The sequence below is a fragment of the Phytophthora infestans genome, genomic scaffold (assembly GCF_000142945.1).
Source record: "Phytophthora infestans T30-4 supercont1.8 genomic scaffold, whole genome shotgun sequence".
In the NCBI taxonomy this organism is placed as follows: Eukaryota; Oomycota; class Peronosporomycetes; order Peronosporales; family Peronosporaceae; genus Phytophthora; species Phytophthora infestans.
The window spans coordinates 2,220,480-2,239,554 of record NW_003303751.1 but is presented as its reverse complement, the minus strand read 5'-3'; the positions used below and the strand labels follow the sequence as shown (position 1 = coordinate 2,239,554).

Genomic DNA, 19,075 nt, shown 5'->3' with positions numbered 1-19,075 from the left:
CTTTGTGACAGCAATCATGGCGACAAAGCCCTCCAGAGCTTGGTTGCGGTTGCTGCGGTGTGTTGCTAGTCGAGTTGAGCACTGAGCTCGGCGTCTTCCATCGAATCCACATACTCCTGCACCTTAGCAGGTACATCATGAAGCAGTGCAGTCAGAGGCTCCCAGGCGTTTTCGATGGCCTGAAGGCCGATCCACGAAACTAGAAGCTCCCAGCGGCTCTGTTGCTGGCTGAAGTGGTAATCGACGAACTTCTCAACTCCGAGGAGTAGGCCTTGGCTAGACACCAGCTCCAGCAGCTTGGCGGACGTGTTCAACTCCGCATCAGCATAATACTTGAGACGGTTAGCATGCACGTCGTACTTCCGCCCTGAGACGAGATGCTCAATATCAAATGAATGAGCGAGAGCTTTCATCACTCTGAACGGACCGACCCAATGTCCAAGCAGCTTGTTGTGCGGCAGGCGTTGGTCGATCCTCGACCACAGTACGAAATAACCGACATCAAAGTTGGCAGGCGTGCCCTTGTGTGCCGCCATGTCGCGAAGTCGCTGGCGCTCTTTGGTGTTCGTCACTTCCTGGTGGATAGCGTGCAGGGAGGAGAGAAGCTGATCGACAGACTCGCTGATATCATCCAGATCGACGACGTGTTCAGCTCGATCATCGGTAGAGGGCACCACGATAGCATCCAAAGCCGAAGATGCTGGCAGCCCCGTGAAGACTTCCACAGGAGCGTGCCCAGCAAGAGATGGGACCGGTGTATGATTCAGGCTGGCTTGGATAGCAGGCAACACGTATGGCCATTCGTGCTGATCCAGAGCGTATTCCATCAGCAACGCTATAAGAACCTGCATGACGTCCTTGTTCAGTCGTTCGACCGTCCCATTCAGCCATGGTGAGTACACAGGCGTAAATTGGAGCTCCATTTTGAGTCTCGCCGCCAAATGCTTGACCATCTCGTTACGGAAATGCGTTCCTTGGTCGGATAGAAGCGTCTGCGGCAATCCGTATCGGGCATACCAAAGCGTCAATGCTTCCGCAGCGACGTAGGCAGTGGGCGTAGCGCACGGAAACAGCTCACAGAAGTGCGACAGACCATCCTTCACAGCCAGCAGGTACGCGGAGTTACTGAAGCCTTCGCCTAGGAACAGGAAGTCCCAATGCACGACTTCGTTTCTCTGCGTCGTCGCCAATAGCGGGCCGTATGGACGCGGGATTTGACGTGGTCCCTTGGAATGCTTGCACAGAAGACACTCCCGCACAAACTTGGCCACTTTACCGTCCAGCTTTCCGATGGCAAAACGCTTCTTCAGAGCCAAAGCCATAGCTTCCTCGCCACGGTGGCCTTGAGAACCGCAGTGAGCGACGACAAAAATTCGGGCGAGTAAGTCCTTGGCACCAGTGGGGATCCATAGGCGGTTATCGACTGTCACCACACCATCCTCCCTCTCCGAAGCGTTCTGCAGCCGAGCGCGTTCACTGGAGGCAGCGAGCTGAGCTGCACGGACGTCGTTCAGTGTAGGGAAGATGAATTGGTCGTCAGAGAGGGGGCGAAGCTGGGACAAATTCTCCACGGGGACAATATGACGACTGCGCGTCTGCACAGCAGCCACAATCACGATGACACGCGCGTGCCATCGTGAGACGATGTCGGCCCAAACATTTTTCTCGCCGGGAATGTGCTCGATTGTGTACTGAAGGCCACAAAGACGCATCGCCCAGCGCTGCAGCCGATCGCGGACATGCTTTTTCAGCTCGACATTGAGCGCAAAGATGTAAGCCAGGTTGGCGTGATTGCAGTACAAATGAAATTTGTTGGGGCGGAGCAGTAGATATTCAAGGTCGTGGCAGACCTTGACAATCGGGTAGGCCTCTTTTTCCACAACAGTCCAGTTCAACTCGTGGTGCTTGAACAAACCACCCTTGCACACGATCAGTTCGTGGTGTTCCTCGTCCACAAGCAGGGATGGATCCCAATCGCGCACCTGGGTGACGACAATGGCGTAGCCCGTCGCCGAGGCGTCCGTGAAGAGAAGCAGCTGAGCATTCGGGTCAGGGAAAACCATCAACGCCGAATCCTTCACCAGCGACTTGACATTACTGCAGGCAACCTGCTCGTCGACAGTCCAGGTTGTCGCCACACTCAGTGCGTTTCGGTTGCGCCGACCAAGCCTGGCCCTTTCCGCGTTCAGTTTCTCGTGTAGCGGGGCAATAATTCTCGCGTAGTCAGGAAGCGAGTCGTGCAGCCAATTCGTGGCACACACGAAGTACTGTAGGTCAGCAACGGTTGCTGGAAGCGGAAGCTCTGCCAGTGCACTGACACGGGACGGTTCGTGGCGAACACCTTCACTGGAAATAAGGCGCCCGCACCACAGGATCTCCAGCTCATACAGTGACGACTTCGCCATGTTGAGTTTGAACTTGGCCGCACTCACAATCTTAAAAAACGCACGGAGCGTCTGTAAGAACTCCGAGATCGTGGGCGCGAACAGTATCACGTCGCCCACCCAAACCAGTGCCCTGTGGGGGATAAGGGGTGCAAGTTTAGCCTGCACTTGACCTTGAAAATGCAGGGCGGAGTCCATCGCTCCTTGTGGTACACGATTCGGCGTGAACACACCGTCTGGCGTCACGAACGAGATCATCTCTCGGCTGTCCTCGTGCAGGGGCATCTGCCAAAAGCCCTGCGTAAAATCGGGCGAAAAACTGCTTGCCTTCAAACGAGTCGATTTGGGTGGCAGCCGAAGGCATGGCACCGGCAATAGGGATGGTCATTGTGTTAACCGGCCGGTAGTCGACGGTCAGACGAAATTTGTCATGGGTGTCTGGCTTGCGTACAGGACAACGGCACACGTCCATCGCGACGCATTGCTCTGCTCCACTAAGCCATTTCCCACGAGAGACTTCACGTATTCTCGAATAAAAGCAGCTTGTAAAGGGGCATACTTGCGCGGGGCACTGCGGTGAGGCACGGCACCTGGTCGTAACGTCACCAGGAGTGGCTCGACATCGGCCGGCGGGTCTGCTCCAACTGCCTCGCGCCAAACGTCTGGGAACTCCTCTAGCAACCCTCGGACGGTGTCAACGTTCTCCTCTGGCAGTCCATTTACCACCGCACGGTCTAGCAGCTGGCTGAGCGAGATGATTGGCTCAGTATCTGGCTGCGGGTCAGGAAGTGCGTCTCCAACAGGAAACTCGTCCTCTGCATTGTCAAGCGGTGTGCTCCCGGCCAGTTGAGCGAGCTGCTGGTCAACATCGATGCCGAACCCTATAGCACATCTCGCCCTAATAATAACTCGTCTCCGTCGCCGCCCAGAACCAGACACGACACCGATCGCAGCGACACAAGGCCAGCCTCCCGTGTCAGCTCGAGATCCAAAAGCAGCTCTTGATCGCAGATCAACCGACGCCCGTCAGCCATTTCCGCCTCTACAGGCGTACTTAGTCGAATGGTCGAGAGCGTGGGCTGCACAGCACGGAGCGAAGCCGCGATTACTTTCGGAATGACGCTCCTGTCAGCACCAGTATCGGGGACGTAAGGCCCCGTTAGCAGACTGTTGATGCAAACGGACCCAGTGCTCATCTTGTGACGAGCGACCTTGGATCTGAGAGCACCAGCACTTTGCTCCTTGAAAGCCTGGAACCTTTCTCTGGCTGCGGTTCGCTGCGCGTCCGTAGCCGTGGGGCTGTCCTTCATCCACTGGGGCCCTTTGCAGAACAAGCATCCGTCGTGTGGCGGGGGATTAGATGATCGGGGGCGCTGCGCGGGTTGAGAAGACCGCGAGGGCTGTGCGGCTGCCGACGCTGTTGCGGGCGCTGAGGTTGCAGGCGTGACAGTCTCTGGTCGCGGTGACTTGCGTTCTGCCGGTCGCCCAGCCTTGGTGTCGGCCTTCGTCGCATAATCGGGCGACAGCCGATGGAAACGCTGTTGCACCTTCGCGTGTTCCAGTATCAGGTCGAAGAGGGCGACGTCATCAGATCTGCAGTCACGCCTCTCCAAGTCGATAAGCCGAGTGGTTTGGGCTTTGAGAACAGGAGGCTGTAGGTTGTCCACCAAGATGCGACAACGAGCCTTCAGCCTGCTCTTGTAGCCCGCCTCGGTCTCGTTTCCAGTTCCGATAAGCTTTTGCAGCCCGTTGCTCTCCACAATCCCATTGAAGTCCTCGTAATAGCGGAAGACGCGTGCGTCGCAGTCATCCACCGAGAAGTCCATCTTGAGCTTCTGGCGGAACAGAGACGTGACATCTGGCACGAACTCGTTCTTGAGCGTATGACAGCGGGCCTTGACAGCATTCATGATGTCAGAATCACTTAGGCGAGCGGCTTCTTCAGCACATACGTGGCCAAATTTTTCAGCGTTTTCGGCTTCAGGCAACCTTTCACTGTGGCCACAACGTTCTCAAACGTCTCGCCGGCTGTCGTGCAGCGGTGCCGAATCTTCTCCACGTAGTGCTCCCACTCGCGATACCACTCAATCAGAGCAGAATGGTCTCAGCTGGACAGCTCCGGTGCCCGGATGACCTCGAAGATCGGCTAGGGGATCGACATCTCAACGTCTCCGTCGGAGTCTAGCCTGTAGCCTGGACCCGACATGGTTGACGTTGAAGTTGAATGAACCGAACTTAATGCGAACCGCACTTAAGCCGGGTACGGATTTCTAATCCGCACTTAGTCGACGAAGTCCGGTAGTGTCCACGACACAACGACGACAGCAGGTGTCTATTGGTCGACGCGCGCACCGAGAGACCTAGGATTAAGAAAACTTGCGCTTCGACTAGCGCAAAGCTAGCTTTGTCGTGAAACCCGGGGTGGTCCGAAGTAGGAAGGAATATTAATGAGCAAAAGCAAAGCAAAAGAAGTGGAGCGCCTTCACTCGAGTGCACTCCTACATGAAGTTGAAAGGGGCGCGCGCCAGCGCCCATTGACGGCATGGGCCGCGTGCCAGCAATCTCTGGCGGCACTACTCGCGTGTACCAGCCCAGCAGCCTGCTTCTTGGCGCGCGTCCCGCGATCCGATTGGGTGGCAACCCCAACTCGCGCTGCAACGTATCCAAGCTCAAACCCTGTGACAGCAATCATGGCAACAGGCGGACGAAACGGCTCAATAAATATTAGTATATATTGTGACCTTCCGTTAAGGTAAACCCTATTGGCGTGAAGCTCAAACCTAGTGACAGCAATCATGGCGGCAGTAGTCTACAAGCGCGTAACGACAGTCTGTAGTGATCTGGGCCAGTGTCTTGGCTAAATCCACGTACGACTTCGATCTAGGACCCGTGGAGTCGATCACGATCCTGGAGTCGTCGACAATTTTGTAGATGATGTAGCGGTAGTCATTCGGGGCGCGCTTCATCTTGAATTCCTCAAGCTGCGTAATGACATCATCGTCGACAGTGACACCAGATGACATGACTGGGAATCGAGTTGCTGTACTTGAGCTTCTTGGGGGGAATTTGCAAATAAATCTTAGCTGAAAACTCACGCAATCGTTTGTAGTACAAATTGTACAGAGCTTGAACCTTGTAATCACATTGATGATCCCACCACGGTACTATTCGTAATGTACAGTACATGTACATGCACGGTTGTTTCTTTTGCCAGAATACATGTAATCACATGGCTTATGCCACCGGCCTAATCCTGGCAAGAATAATCATTATCATTGAGTTTAGCTGTCTAATCGCAGTATGTATCATTCCTCAATCTAATACCACGACTCAACAACATACAAGCAACCAGCGCAAGTCTCGTCCTTATATAGAGTACGTCGAAGCAAACACCTCCAAGAAGGGAGAGCCCGCGGCGATAGCGAGGTTGTGACTTCCAAGGACGAAGGCACGGGAATATGAAACTAAAGGATGCGCCCGAATAAAACCCCCTTCCGAATAGTGTCCTGTGGGAGCTACATGCCTGCACTATTAAATACAAGCCTCTCCCGAATAGAGTCCTTTCACAAACTACCAAACCTGTTATTACAAATTTACTGACCATTCATCATACAGAGAGGAGCAATGTTCCGGCAACAGGCCGAAAGTTGCTCCCACTTTTGGTCTGGAAAGGAAAATTTTCACCGTCTTTTGAAAACAAAGTCAGGGCCACTTTTCGTGGCACACCAAACCCGAGCTTGGGTTGATAACAAGCTGCTCAAGAAGTGGATTGATGTGACTATTCCATTTGTGATGCACGGTGAACGTAATTGCTTGGTTTGGGACAGCATGAGAGCCCACATATCGAAGGCTGTGAAAGCTAAGTGCTCTTCGAAAAGTATTCGATGTGTGCTGTGCCTGGTTGGCCTCACGCCTTACTTGCAAGCTGGAGATATTGGAATCTATAAGAGTTTCAAGGACCTACTGTACATAGAAATTAACGCTTAGAAAGAGTCAGACCAATAAAGCCCTCACCCGTATAAAGTCCTCTCTGTCACTTTCGAGTGGCACTATTAAGTTAAATAAAGTCCGGACTCTAATAGGGCGCATCCGTTAGTATCCTGCTGTCACAACGATCGATTACTCATGGTAGTCGGCACTATCGGTGCTTTGGCTGCTGCAACCGTCCGGATTGGCGATGTTCTGAATGGCTACATGTAAACCCCTCAGATTTATCGTCGAGTATCGTTGCAAAGGTCGACGATGCCATGCTCAATTACGTCTACGTCGCAGTCGTCACCATGCTTGCTGGATTCCTTCAAGTTGCATGCTGGGCTTTCGCAACATTCGCGTCAAATAAAGTGACGAAAGAAATGGGTTGGTTCGATGTGAATGTGCCGATGCAGCTCTCTACTCGAATTTGTTTAAAGACTTCGCTGTTGGATGGGGAACGGGTTTGATGTCTTTCACGATGTTATACACTTCCACGGTGGGTATGACTTACGGAGAACACAAATCTGCCAATGATCAGCTCGACGGTAATAGTTGCACGGGGTCGGGATGCTACGATGGCAAGCGAGTGGTTGTAGTTTTCGCTGCGGTCTTGACTGGCAGGGCCGCCGATTATGATATTTATATGAATAGAAGGCTCAGTGTGATCATAAATAATGTGACGTTGTCTAGCAATCGACTTCATAAATAATGTCATATCTGCTAGTGATAAATCAATTATGGTGATCGACTCGTACTTGTATTGATTAGCGCGTTATGGGCTACAGGAGTTGATCTACAGTAGAATCATCCCAAAAGCGCGAGTTTTCTCGTAGAAATAGGATCATTTCAAGCGTAATAGGCTGTAGGCCATTACGCTCGTGCCCAAGAGTTGTGCGAGCAATACTGAAGAATCGCTCCACCTTGTTCGAGGTGGCGGGGATGCTGCCAACGAGGCAGTACCGAGCTTCTCTTGCTTCAAGACGGCGACGTTTCTCCAGCCGCTGCACAAGTGACTCCGGTTCGGCTTCTTCGCTATGGATGAATATCATCAAGCTGCCGACAGTCTATTTCTTACTTAGTTTCAGTATGGTCATATCGAGCTGATATTTGATAAATAGCCAATCAAGTCGTGGATGCAGATATTTTATCAAATCCGAGTTATTAGGGCTAGGTGAAAAAGCTGCCGACGTTGTGCCGACATATAATGTCGGCAAGGGTACTAAATATGCGTTAATGTATACAAACCATCAAGCGTTTTAACATCATTAGGATATTCCCCCTCTGACCGACAAAAACTCATCAAAACAGTACCGGACTTTACGTGTTTTCTGCAACCGTGTAAAAAGTACCTTTCAAGTCAAAACCGTAAGAACGGCGGAAGGCGTAAAATCTCGCACAAGATACTCCTGTCCATTTGAAACCGTCGCTTTGCTCACAATATTGTAAGCAATAGCGCGCTTTAACTGGGGCACTGTTTTGATGCGAAACTGGTTAATTTTTTTGGTGCTGCAGACTTTTTACGGGCCACTGGTTGCAAAAAATTGATCGGTTGCAAAAATACCGTTAATTCCGGTATGAGTCTGCAAGACCTTGCACCGGCCAACTCCCAGCGTGCACAGCAGACAGCTATCAATGCGTTCGCTCGCTTCCTTGTGGCCGAAGGCGTCAATATGCAGTATATCGCAGCCACTCTTCTAGGTGATTTGACTGGGGCAAAGTTTGTCAAGCTGATGGATCGCTTCGTAATTTATCTTACAAGTGCAGAAGGGCGAGGAGGGAAGGCGCTAGCTCGCAACTCAGTCATGAGCTACTATCGGCACGTCAAAAACTGGTTACTCGACACCTACCCGAAAAATAGAGCCTCAATCGAAAAGAAGCTTCTCAAGATGGCCCAGACTCTTGAACGGCACTGCCTGAAGCGCCTCGAAGGTGGTACTACGAAGCGAGCGCCGGCGTGCACGAAGGAAGATCTACGTATTCTGATGGACGGTCTGTATTTTGATGCTGCGAGCTCTAAGGACTACCAGGACGCTGCGCTCCTTGCCTTGATGTGGTATGCGTTCGGCCGCGCTTCAGACTTAGGCTTCGTCGCAAAGAGCAACCTCACCGTAAGCGCTGATGGAGTCGTCTTTGTGAGGCTGTTACGCGTCAAGACATCGGAAGAGCAAGGTATATCGATCTTCCCTGATCAAGTGAGTTTCGTCACCTGCCCACTACATGCGATCGCCATGGCCCTGGTAATGCAAGATACACCAAGCTCACGTTTACTGGATCATCCTCAACTTGCTACCGGAGACGAAGAGAGAATCGTAACCCCTACAGATATCTCTTTAGCAGAAGCACTAGCAGTCTGTGACGGAGACGACACAGACACGGCTTCTGAGACTTCCAGCAAGCCACGCACGAAGAAGCGCAAAACCAATGATGAAAGTATGAAGATACACGCGTATGTCAATCGCATTGTCAAATCCGCGAGCGAAGCACAAGCAAGAGCAAGGCCTACCCCCAACTTGACCTCGCATTCTTTCCGCCGCGGTGGTGCCCAGCATGCGAACGGCGATACTAGTCTAAGCGCCCAGTGGATTTTCGACCGTGGTTCATGGAACGTGACGTCTACAAACAAGTCGTTTGCGTATGTGTTCAATACTACAAGTGAGGATCAGAAGGTTGCGAGAGTTCTGAGCGGATGGGACGCAAGTGCCAAGCCCCAGGTGCCAACGTTAACATGGTTGGATTCCACAACACGGGAAGCAAGCCCGTTGTATTGCCAACCTCCTCTTCCAGACGAGTATTTGTACTGAAGATCCCAGTAAACGGCTAAGTGATCGTGTATGCGAAGTACTCACGGCGTCTTTGATCCAGCATTTTCCTGAGGTTCTAGAACGGTATCCGATGTGTCCATACGTGTCTAGAATGCGCATAATTCTCGTGAAACTTGGAATTGAGAAGGCACAAGTGTTGGCATGGAGCTCTGAGCTTCAGCGTAAAGCGATGAAGAAAAGCGACGGCCCAGAAGGAAATAGCGGCAATAAATGTTCGCGTGAAGATACGCTGATCAACCATCAAAATTGCGTCATTAGCGAGTTGGTAGCGATGAATCAAGCGTTGGCTAAACGGGTGACGGAGCTGAAGAAACAACAAGCTCAGAGGGATGGAGTTATATCCGTGTCAATGCCCATACCTGAGCCCGGGACAGCGGGAGAAGTGGCGGGAAATACCTCACGCCACACTGTGACCTCAGCAAAACGCAAGGGCTGTGGCTCTAAGTCGACTTCTAAACGGCCGGCAGCAATCTGGTTTGAGTGGTATGCCAAGACGCCGCGGCTCTGGGATGTCTGCGAGAACCGGCAAAAGAAATCAGCGTACAAGCAAATTGTGAGCTACATGAAGCTCTTCCTGCCAAATGGCTTCAAGCTGGACCCATCGTCACCTACTTATTGTGACCATGTCCTGGAAGTTGGGCAACAGTCGGAAGAGAACATGTTTAAGTTTTTCGTAGCGTACGGGGCTAAGCGCAAAAGTGGATCTTCCGTCCTGAAGCAATTGCGAAAATACTACCATGAAGGTAAGTTGGATGCCCTGATAAAAGAGTTTAGAGCTCGTGTTGCAATCGAAGCAATTATCGATCCAGCTCCGCGTGAAACGCAAGACTTGTTTGTACGTACGTAGACAACCTATTACAGAATAAGTGGTCCGTTGCCAAATAAGTGGCCTGTTACAGAATAACTGGCCACGTCTGTTACAGAATAAGTGGTCCGTTACCAAATACGTGGCCTGTTACCAAATAAGTGGTCTGTTATTAAATATAAGGCCTGTTACTGAATAAGTGGTCACGTCTATTACAGAATAAGTGGTTCTTTACCAAATAATTGGCCTGTTACAGAATAATTGGCCACAATTGTTACCAATTAAATGGTCTGTCACAAAACGAACAGTCTGTATAAGCCCGACAAAAAGATACCTCCCACAAGTCACTCTACGATTTCTGCGGTGAGGGGAACAGGTCCGAAAATTGCGTCATAATGGAAACTGCGTTTGGTAGTGTTAAGTTCACAAATACATCTTTTGAGGTGCTGTTAATGCAAAACGAACGTGTTGTAGGTAGGTGAGTGTAACCATTGTTTGGATTAAGGTCACTTATTTGGTAACGGACCACTTATTCTGTAATAGACGGGGCCAGTTATTCTGTAACAGGCCACTTATTTGGTAACGGGCCACTTATTCTGTAATTGACATGGCCAGTTATTCAGTAACAGGCCACTTATTTGGCAGCTCCCCTGTCCAGTTATTCAGTAACAATCAAACCAATACAATTTCACAAACAAAGTATTAAAAACAAAACACTTTGGATTTCGCCGCCATACTGTGAAATTTAGCATGTTGTCTATTGAGACCATCATCACTTATCGTGACTTCAAGACGCTTTGCATTACGTTTGCAAAAGCTGCCAAGCTACGCATTATGGACGCGTCCATCCGTGCCTTACGCAACTCGATGATCCAGACAATCGGTACTCGAGACCGTGTACCGGAAGCTCTCCGCGCAATTTTTGTCAGATTGACGGACAAGTGCAAGGCCAAGATCAACAAGAAGAAGCGTGGGCTAGTTGAGCTGGACGACATTCAAGAATGGCTCATTCCTCCAACCGATGGAGCTGTGGGTCAAGTGCGCGGGGCATACGGAGTGCGACGTCTCTTGCAGTGCGTGGTCATGGGCAACAAGGCACACTACCTGGTAGACTGGGAGCCAACCCTGGAGCCTCGCGAGAACATCTCAAAGGAGCTGATTACGCAATTTAACCGTGACCGCCGTCATCTTGTGCGCCGTACCTTCATTTACGATGAGGCTATCGAAGACAATACTTCCTCAGCAACCTAAACGACAAATAGACACTCATGTTGGCGAAAACAAATTATATTACATACGTTAGCACTAGATAGCTCGTACAGCATACTTATGGGCAGTGTATAAAACACTGCACTACAATATGCTTAGCTGAGTTTTCAGACGCCTTGTATCATACATAATAAGTAATCAAGATACCACCGGCTGGATTCGAACCAACTCCACCGGCCTTTCGGCCGGGCTCAACCATCAGAGCTTCGGGGATGTTTGGTAGTGTAGGCAGTTACGTACCGTGAGCTTGTCCGTTGCTGCTGAAAAATCTGAAATGACAACAAGTGCTTTGGTGCACATCCAGTCAATTAAAAAAAAAATCACTAAGAATAAAACCTAACGTTGCTTTGTGACCAGTCTATTTTTTACCAATCATCGAAGCGTCGGCCGGTGTCGGCCGCAGTCGGCAGCTTTACGCTATGGTTTGTCGGGTCCGTGGCTACTTCGAGAAATGGACGAAGAGCCCGCTTCTCCGACGCGGTGAGGCGGGCTCCATTTCCTTTGAGTACACGGACACAGCCCGACTCAAAGTCTGGACTATGAACGATATTTGCTCGAGGTCCTGCGTGTATCATAATTAGTTGGTGAATATTAAAAAAAACAATAGTAACATTGGATAACGTACCGATAAAGGCAGCGAACGCGGGATGGGCTTCGATAAGCCCGTCGAACCAGACTCGCACGTCCAGTAGGCTCACACTCTCCGCTTGTAAGGCCTTGGAAAAAGAAACCGACTCGAAGTCCTTGAGATCTGCGTAGAGCGTCTTAAGACGACGGTTGCATGCCGCAGACGGAAGCAGGTCCTGAAGTTCTTCGTCGTCTTGGTCTAGGAACTCCAGTAGAGCGAAATAGCGATGTACCATCGCGAAGGTGGACCCCCAGCGAGTGTCCTGTCGAATGACTGGGCGAAGTGGAGTCTTAAATCTAGTAATAAAAACACCAATTAAAAATATCATATTAGTGGCATAATAGTAACACAACAAGGTATTAGTATTAATATCAATAGTAAAGTAAAAATTACTTACCGAAGTTTCGCCGACTGCTTAATCGTCCTCAGCTTGGTCATCAGGGCTTGCACTGCAGCCAAATCGTCGTCGTGTTGGGCCATGTGCTGACGAACGGCTCGATTTAGTCGGTGACTAGAGCATCCAACCAAAGGCACTTGCATGATGGTTGCCAACCGCCTGTTCGCTGCGCACATGCTGCATGAGATTGGTGTAGTCATTTCGGCTCGTCTGCTTGCGTACCTTACCGCAGCGGCAGCGAAAGTACTCCGGCACAAGCTCATCGTACTGGTCACGGCACGGTACGCCACAATCTGGGCGTTGGAGAAAGTTGACCGGGGACGAGGCGTAGCTAGCATGAGGTGTAGAGCTTGTAGGAGAAGTAGAAAATTGGAAAGTGAGGAGGCAGTGTGTCGGATAGATGTTTGAATATATGATTGGTTCGGAGAGGCTAACCGAAGGTAAGCTTTTCCGCATACTAACCTAAGTAAGAAGTGTACCTTCTCATAAATTATGCATGAAAATAGCACCTTGGTGGCATAAATTATGATCTACTACTTTTCACGACTCATAAATAATGTGATATTATTTATGACCATTACTGTAAGTGCCATTTATTTTTCGGCGGCCCTGTTGACTGGATGGATGGCTATAGGACAGGCAGCTCCCAGCGTAGAAGCCCTCGTCGGGGCAAGAGCTGCAGCCTACGACATCTTCCGGACGATTCCCCGAACGTCTCTAATCGACCCACTATCACGAGCTGCAGCCTACGACATCTTCCGGACGATTCCCCGAACGTCTCTTATCGACCCACTCAGTGAGGACGGCAAGACACTGGACAAAGTGGCGGGCAAGATTGCGATCAAAAACGTATCGCTCGCATACCCTTCTCGCCTAGACGCCCAAGTGTACAGCTGACAATCAAAGCTGGAGAAAGGGTGGCACTTGTCGGGCCGAGTGGAAGTGGGAAAAGCATCATGGTTTCGCTACTAGCTGGGTCGTGTCCATCAACGGTGTAAATGTGCGTGAATTGAATGTCAAGTGGCTTCGCCAGCAGGTTGGGCTTGTCAACCAGGAGCCGACTCTGTTTCCTACCACCATTATGGATAATATTCTTCACGGAGCTCCGTCCGCGTCGGACGAACAGGTCAAACATGCGGCTGAACGCGGGTGTATTCCCTGCGTGGGGCCTTATGATGGCAAAGATCACTGTGCTTTTCTTTGACTTCACAAAGACGGAGCATGGCGTGCGGTATTGGTCGTTGGTCTTGGTGTCGCCTTCGGTTTTTCGAAATTATTGCAGCACTATTGCTTTGCTGTGGCGTCCGAACGACTCATCGCGCGTGTACGTCTCGCTGCCTGCAGCGTCATGTTGCGTCAAGATATTGGCTGGTTTGACATGCCGGAAAATGCTTCAGGAGTATTTCTCGCTCGTCTGTCCAGCGATTCTACCACGCTGCTGGCACTGACTTCGGAGACACTGAATCGACTAATGGTGACCGTGTCGACTCTGGTGATTGTGTTTGCAGTCTGCTTTTACTTCAGTTGGGTGTTGACTCTCATCCTCTTAGCGGTGGCCTCTCTGGGCATGGAGCAAGAGCTGAGCTCCAAGTACAAAGAGCTATTGGAGGTGTCCAAGCGCACCGACACAAGAGGTGGACTTGTGTCGGGGGCGGCGCTCGGCTTTTCGCTTGGGATGGTGCTACTCATTGCAGCACTTCTCTTCTACGTAAGTTCGCGGTGGATCTCACACGGCACCATCACGTTCGAAGACATGTTCGTGATGCTCATGGTCCTCTCACTCAGCTCCTTCTCCATCGGCTCTGCAGCACAAGGAGCTACCGATCCTAAGAGAGCGCAACAGGCAGCAGAGAACATTTTCGAGATCATTGATCGCGTCCCAGTAATCGACGCTCTGTCGACCGACGGCAAAACGTTTTCGTCGGTCAAAGAGAGTCTGGAATTCCGTGACGTGCAGTTTGCTTACCCGTCGAGAGAGGAGGCTCAGATCTACCGCGGGTACGACTTTAAGATTACCCCTGGACAAACGGTAGCTCTTTTCGGGGCTAGTGGCTGTGGCAAGAGCACAGCAATTGCATTGGTGGAGCGAGTTTACGACCCTCACACTGGATTTGTGGCGTGAATTTCCGCCAACTGAGTCTTCCGTGGCTTCGTGATCGTGTGTCGGGTTTATGGTTTGTCGGGTCCGTGGCTACTTCGAGAAATGGACGAAGAGCCCGCTTCTCCGACGCGGTGAGGCGGGCTCCATTTCCTTTGAGTACACGGACACAGCCCGACTCAAAGTCTGGGCTATGAACGATATTTGCTCGAGGTCCTGCGTGTATCATAATTAGTTAGTGAATATTAAAAAAACAGTGGTAACATTGGATAACGTACCGATAAAAGCAGCGAACGCGGGATGGGCTTCGATAAGCCCGTCGAACCAGACTCGCACGTCCAGTAGGCTCACACTCTCCGCTTGTAAGGCCTTGGAAAAAGAAACCGACTCGAAGTCCTTGAGATCTGCGTAGAGCGTCTTAAGACGACGGTTGCATGCCGCAGACGGAAGCAGGTCCTGAAGTTCTTCGTCGTCTTGGTCTAGGAACTCCAGTAGAGCGAAATAGCGATGTACCATCGCGAAGGTGGACCCCCAGCGAGTGTCCTGTCGAATGACTGGGCGAAGTGGAGTCTTAAATCTAGTAATAAAAACACCAATTAAAAATATCATATTAGTGGCATAATAGTAACACAACAAGGTATTAGTATTAATATCAATAGTAAAGTAAAAATTACTTACCGAAGTTTCGCCGACTGCTTAATCGTCCTCAGCTTGGTCATCAGGGCTTGCACTGCAGCCAAATCGTCGTCGTGTTGGGCCATGTGCTGACGAACGGCTCGATTTAGTCGGTGACTAGAGCATCCAACCAAAGGCACTTGCATGATGGTTGCCAACCGCCTGTTCGCTGCGCACATGCTGCATGAGATTGGTGTAGTCATGTCGGCTCGTCTGCTTGCGTACCTTACCGCAGCGGCAGCGAAAGTACTCCGGCACAAGCTCATCGTACTGGTCACGGCACGGTACGCCACAATCTGGGCGTTGGAGAAAGTTGACCGGGGACGAGGCGTAGCTAGCATGAGGTGTAGAGCTTGTAGGAGAAGTAGAAAATTGGAAAGTGAGGAGGCAGTGTGTCGGATAGATGTTTGAATATATGATTGGTTCGGAGAGGCTAACCGAAGGTAAGCTTTTCCGCATACTAACATAAGTAAGAAGTGTACCTTCTCATAAATTATGCATGAAAATAGCACCTTGGTGGCATAAATTATGATCTACTACTTTTCACGACTCATAAATAATGTGATATTATTTATGACCATTACTGTAAGTGCCATTTATTTTTCGGCGGCCCTGTTGACTGGATGGATGGCTATAGGACAGGCAGCTCCCAGCGTAGAAGCCCTCGTCGGGGCAAGAGCTGCAGCCTACGACATCTTCCGGACGATTCCCCGAACGTCTCTAATCGACCCACTATCACGAGCTGCAGCCTACGACATCTTCCGGACGATTCCCCGAACGTCTCTTATCGACCCACTCAGTGAGGACGGCAAGACTCTGGACAAAGTGGCGGGCAAGATTGCGATCAAAAACGTATCGCTCGCATACCCTTCTCGCCTAGACGCCCAAGTGTACAGCTGACAATCAAAGCTGGAGAAAGGGTGGCACTTGTCGGGCCGAGTGGAAGTGGGAAAAGCATCATGGTTTCGCTACTAGCTGGGTCGTGTCCATCAACGGTGTAAATGTGCGTGAATTGAATGTCAAGTGGCTTCGCCAGCAGGTTGGGCTTGTCAACCAGGAGCCGACTCTGTTTCCTACCACCATTATGGATAATATTCTTCACGGAGCTCCGTCCGCGTCGGACGAACAGGTCAAACATGCGGCTGAACGCGGGTGTATTCCCTGCGTGGGGCCTTATGATGGCAAAGATCACTGTGCTTTTCTTTGACTTCACAAAGACGGAGCATGGCGTGCGGTATTGGTCGTTGGTCTTGGTGTCGCCTTCGGTTTTTCGAAATTATTGCAGCACTATTGCTTTGCTGTGGCGTCCGAACGACTCATCGCGCGTGTACGTCTCGCTGCCTGCAGCGTCATGTTGCGTCAAGATATTGGCTGGTTTGACATGCCGGAAAATGCTTCAGGAGTATTTCTCGCTCGTCTGTCCAGCGATTCTACCACGCTGCTGGCACTGACTTCGGAGACACTGAATCGACTAATGGTGACCGTGTCGACTCTGGTGATTGTGTTTGCAGTCTGCTTTTACTTCAGTTGGGTGTTGACTCTCATCCTCTTAGCGGTGGCCTCTCTGGGCATGGAGCAAGAGCTGAGCTCCAAGTACAAAGAGCTATTGGAGGTGTCCAAGCGCACCGACACAAGAGGTGGACTTGTGTCGGGGGCGGCGCTCGGCTTTTCGCTTGGGATGGTGCTACTCATTGCAGCACTTCTCTTCTACGTAAGTTCGCGGTGGATCTCACACGGCACCATCACGTTCGAAGACATGTTCGTGATGCTCATGGTCCTCTCACTCAGCTCCTTCTCCATCGGCTCTGCAGCACAAGGAGCTACCGATCCTAAGAGAGCGCAACAGGCAGCAGAGAACATTTTCGAGATCATTGATCGCGTCCCAGTAATCGACGCTCTGTCGACCGACGGCAAAACGTTTTCGTCGGTCAAAGAGAGTCTGGAATTCCGTGACGTGCAGTTTGCTTACCCGTCGAGAGAGGAGGCTCAGATCTACCGCGGGTACGACTTTAAGATTACCCCTGGACAAACGGTAGCTCTTTTCGGGGCTAGTGGCTGTGGCAAGAGCACAGCAATTGCATTGGTGGAGCGAGTTTACGACCCTCACACTGGATTTGTGGCGTGAATTTCCGCCAACTGAGTCTTCCGTGGCTTCGTGATCGTGTGTCGGGTTTATGGTTTGTCGGGTCCGTGGCTACTTCGAGAAATGGACGAAGAGCCCGCTTCTCCGACGCGGTGAGGCGGGCTCCATTTCCTTTGAGTACACGGACACAGCCCGGCTCAAAGTCTGGGCTATGAACGATATTTGCTCGAGGTCCTGCGTGTATCATAATTAGTTAGTGAATATTAAAAAAACAGTGGTAACATTGGATAACGTACCGATAAAAGCAGCGAACGCGGGATGGGCTTCGATAAGCCCGTCGAACCAGACTCGCACGTCCAGTAGGCTCACACTCTCCGCTTGTAAGGCCTTGGAAAAAGAAACCGACTCGAAGTCCTTGAGATCTGCGTAGAGCGTCTTAAGACGACGGTTGCATGCCGCAGACGGAAGCAGGTCCTGAAGTTCTTCGTCGTCTTGGTCTAGGAACTCCAGTAGAGCGAAATAGCGATGTACCATCGCGAAGGTGGACCCCCAGCGAGTGTCCTGTCGAATGACTGGGCGAAGTGGAGTCTTAAATCTAGTAATAAAAACACCAATTAAAAATATCATATTAGTGGCATAATAGTAACACAACAAGGTATTAGTATTAATATCAATAGTAAAGTAAAAATTACTTACCGAAGTTTCGCCGACTGCTTAATCGTCCTCAGCTTGGTCATCAGGGCTTGCACTGCAGCCAAATCGTCGTCGTGTTGGGCCATGTGCTGACGAACGGCTCGATTTAGTCGGTGACTAGAGCATCAACCAAAGGCACTTGCATGATGGTTGCCAACCGCCTGTTCGCTGCGCACATGCTGCATGAGATTGGTGTAGTCATGTCGGCTCGTCTGCTTGCGTACCTTACCGCAGCGGCAGCGAAAGTACTCCGGCACAAGCTCATCGTACTGGTCACGGCACGGTACGCCACAATCTGGGCGTTGGAGAAAGTTGACCGGGGACGAGGCGTAGCTAGCATGAGGTGTAGAGCTTGTAGGAGAAGTAGAAAATTGGAAAGTGAGGAGGCAGTGTGTCGGATAGATGTTTGAATATATGATTGGTTCGGAGAGGCTAACCGAAGGTAAGCTTTTCCGCATACTAACCTAAGTAAGAAGTGTACCTTCTCATAAATTATGCATGAAAATAGCACCTTGGTGGCATAAATTATGATCTACTACTTTTCACGACTCATAAATAATGTGATATTATTTATGACCATTACTGTAAGTGCCATTTATTTTTCGGCGGCCCTGTTGACTGGATGGATGGCTATAGGACAGGCAGCTCCCAGCGTAGAAGCCCTCGTCGGGGCAAGAGCTGCAGCCTACGACATCTTCCGGACGATTCCCCGAACGTCTCTAATCGACCCACTATCACGAGCTGCAGCCTACGACATCTTCCGGACGATTCCCCGAACGTCTCTTATCGACCCACTCAGTGAGGACGGCAAGACTCTGGACAAAGTGGCGGGCAAGATTGCGATCAAAAACGTATCGCTCGCATACCCTTCTCGCCTAGACGCCCAAGTGTACAGCTGACAATCAAAGCTGGAGAAAGGGTGGCACTTGTCGGGCCGAGTGGAAGTGGGAAAAGCATCATGGTTTCGCTACTAGCTGGGTCGTGTCCATCAACGGTGTAAATGTGCGTGAATTGAATGTCAAGTGGCTTCGCCAGCAGGTTGGGCTTGTCAACCAGGAGCCGACTCTGTTTCCTACCACCATTATGGATAATATTCTTCACGGAGCTCCGTCCGCGTCGGACGAACAGGTCAAACATGCGGCTGAACGCGGGTGTATTCCCTGCGTGGGGCCTTATGATGGCAAAGATCACTGTGCTTTTCTTTGACTTCACAAAGACGGAGCATGGCGTGCGGTATTGGTCGTTGGTC

The 19,075-nt window shown here is 50.8% G+C and overlaps 1 protein-coding gene across 1 annotated transcript; it reads left to right on the top strand.

The window, feature by feature from the left end:
- Positions 1 to 10,733: 10,733 nt before the first annotated feature.
- PITG_06469 (uncharacterized protein) lies at positions 10,734 to 11,234 on the top strand (the record flags this gene model as incomplete). Its single annotated transcript, XM_002998534.1, has 1 exon — positions 10,734 to 11,234. One exon carries the CDS (start codon positions 10,734 to 10,736, stop codon positions 11,232 to 11,234), a length of 501 nt encoding a protein of 166 aa, XP_002998580.1.
- Between the last annotated feature and the right edge of the window lie 7,841 nt (positions 11,235 to 19,075).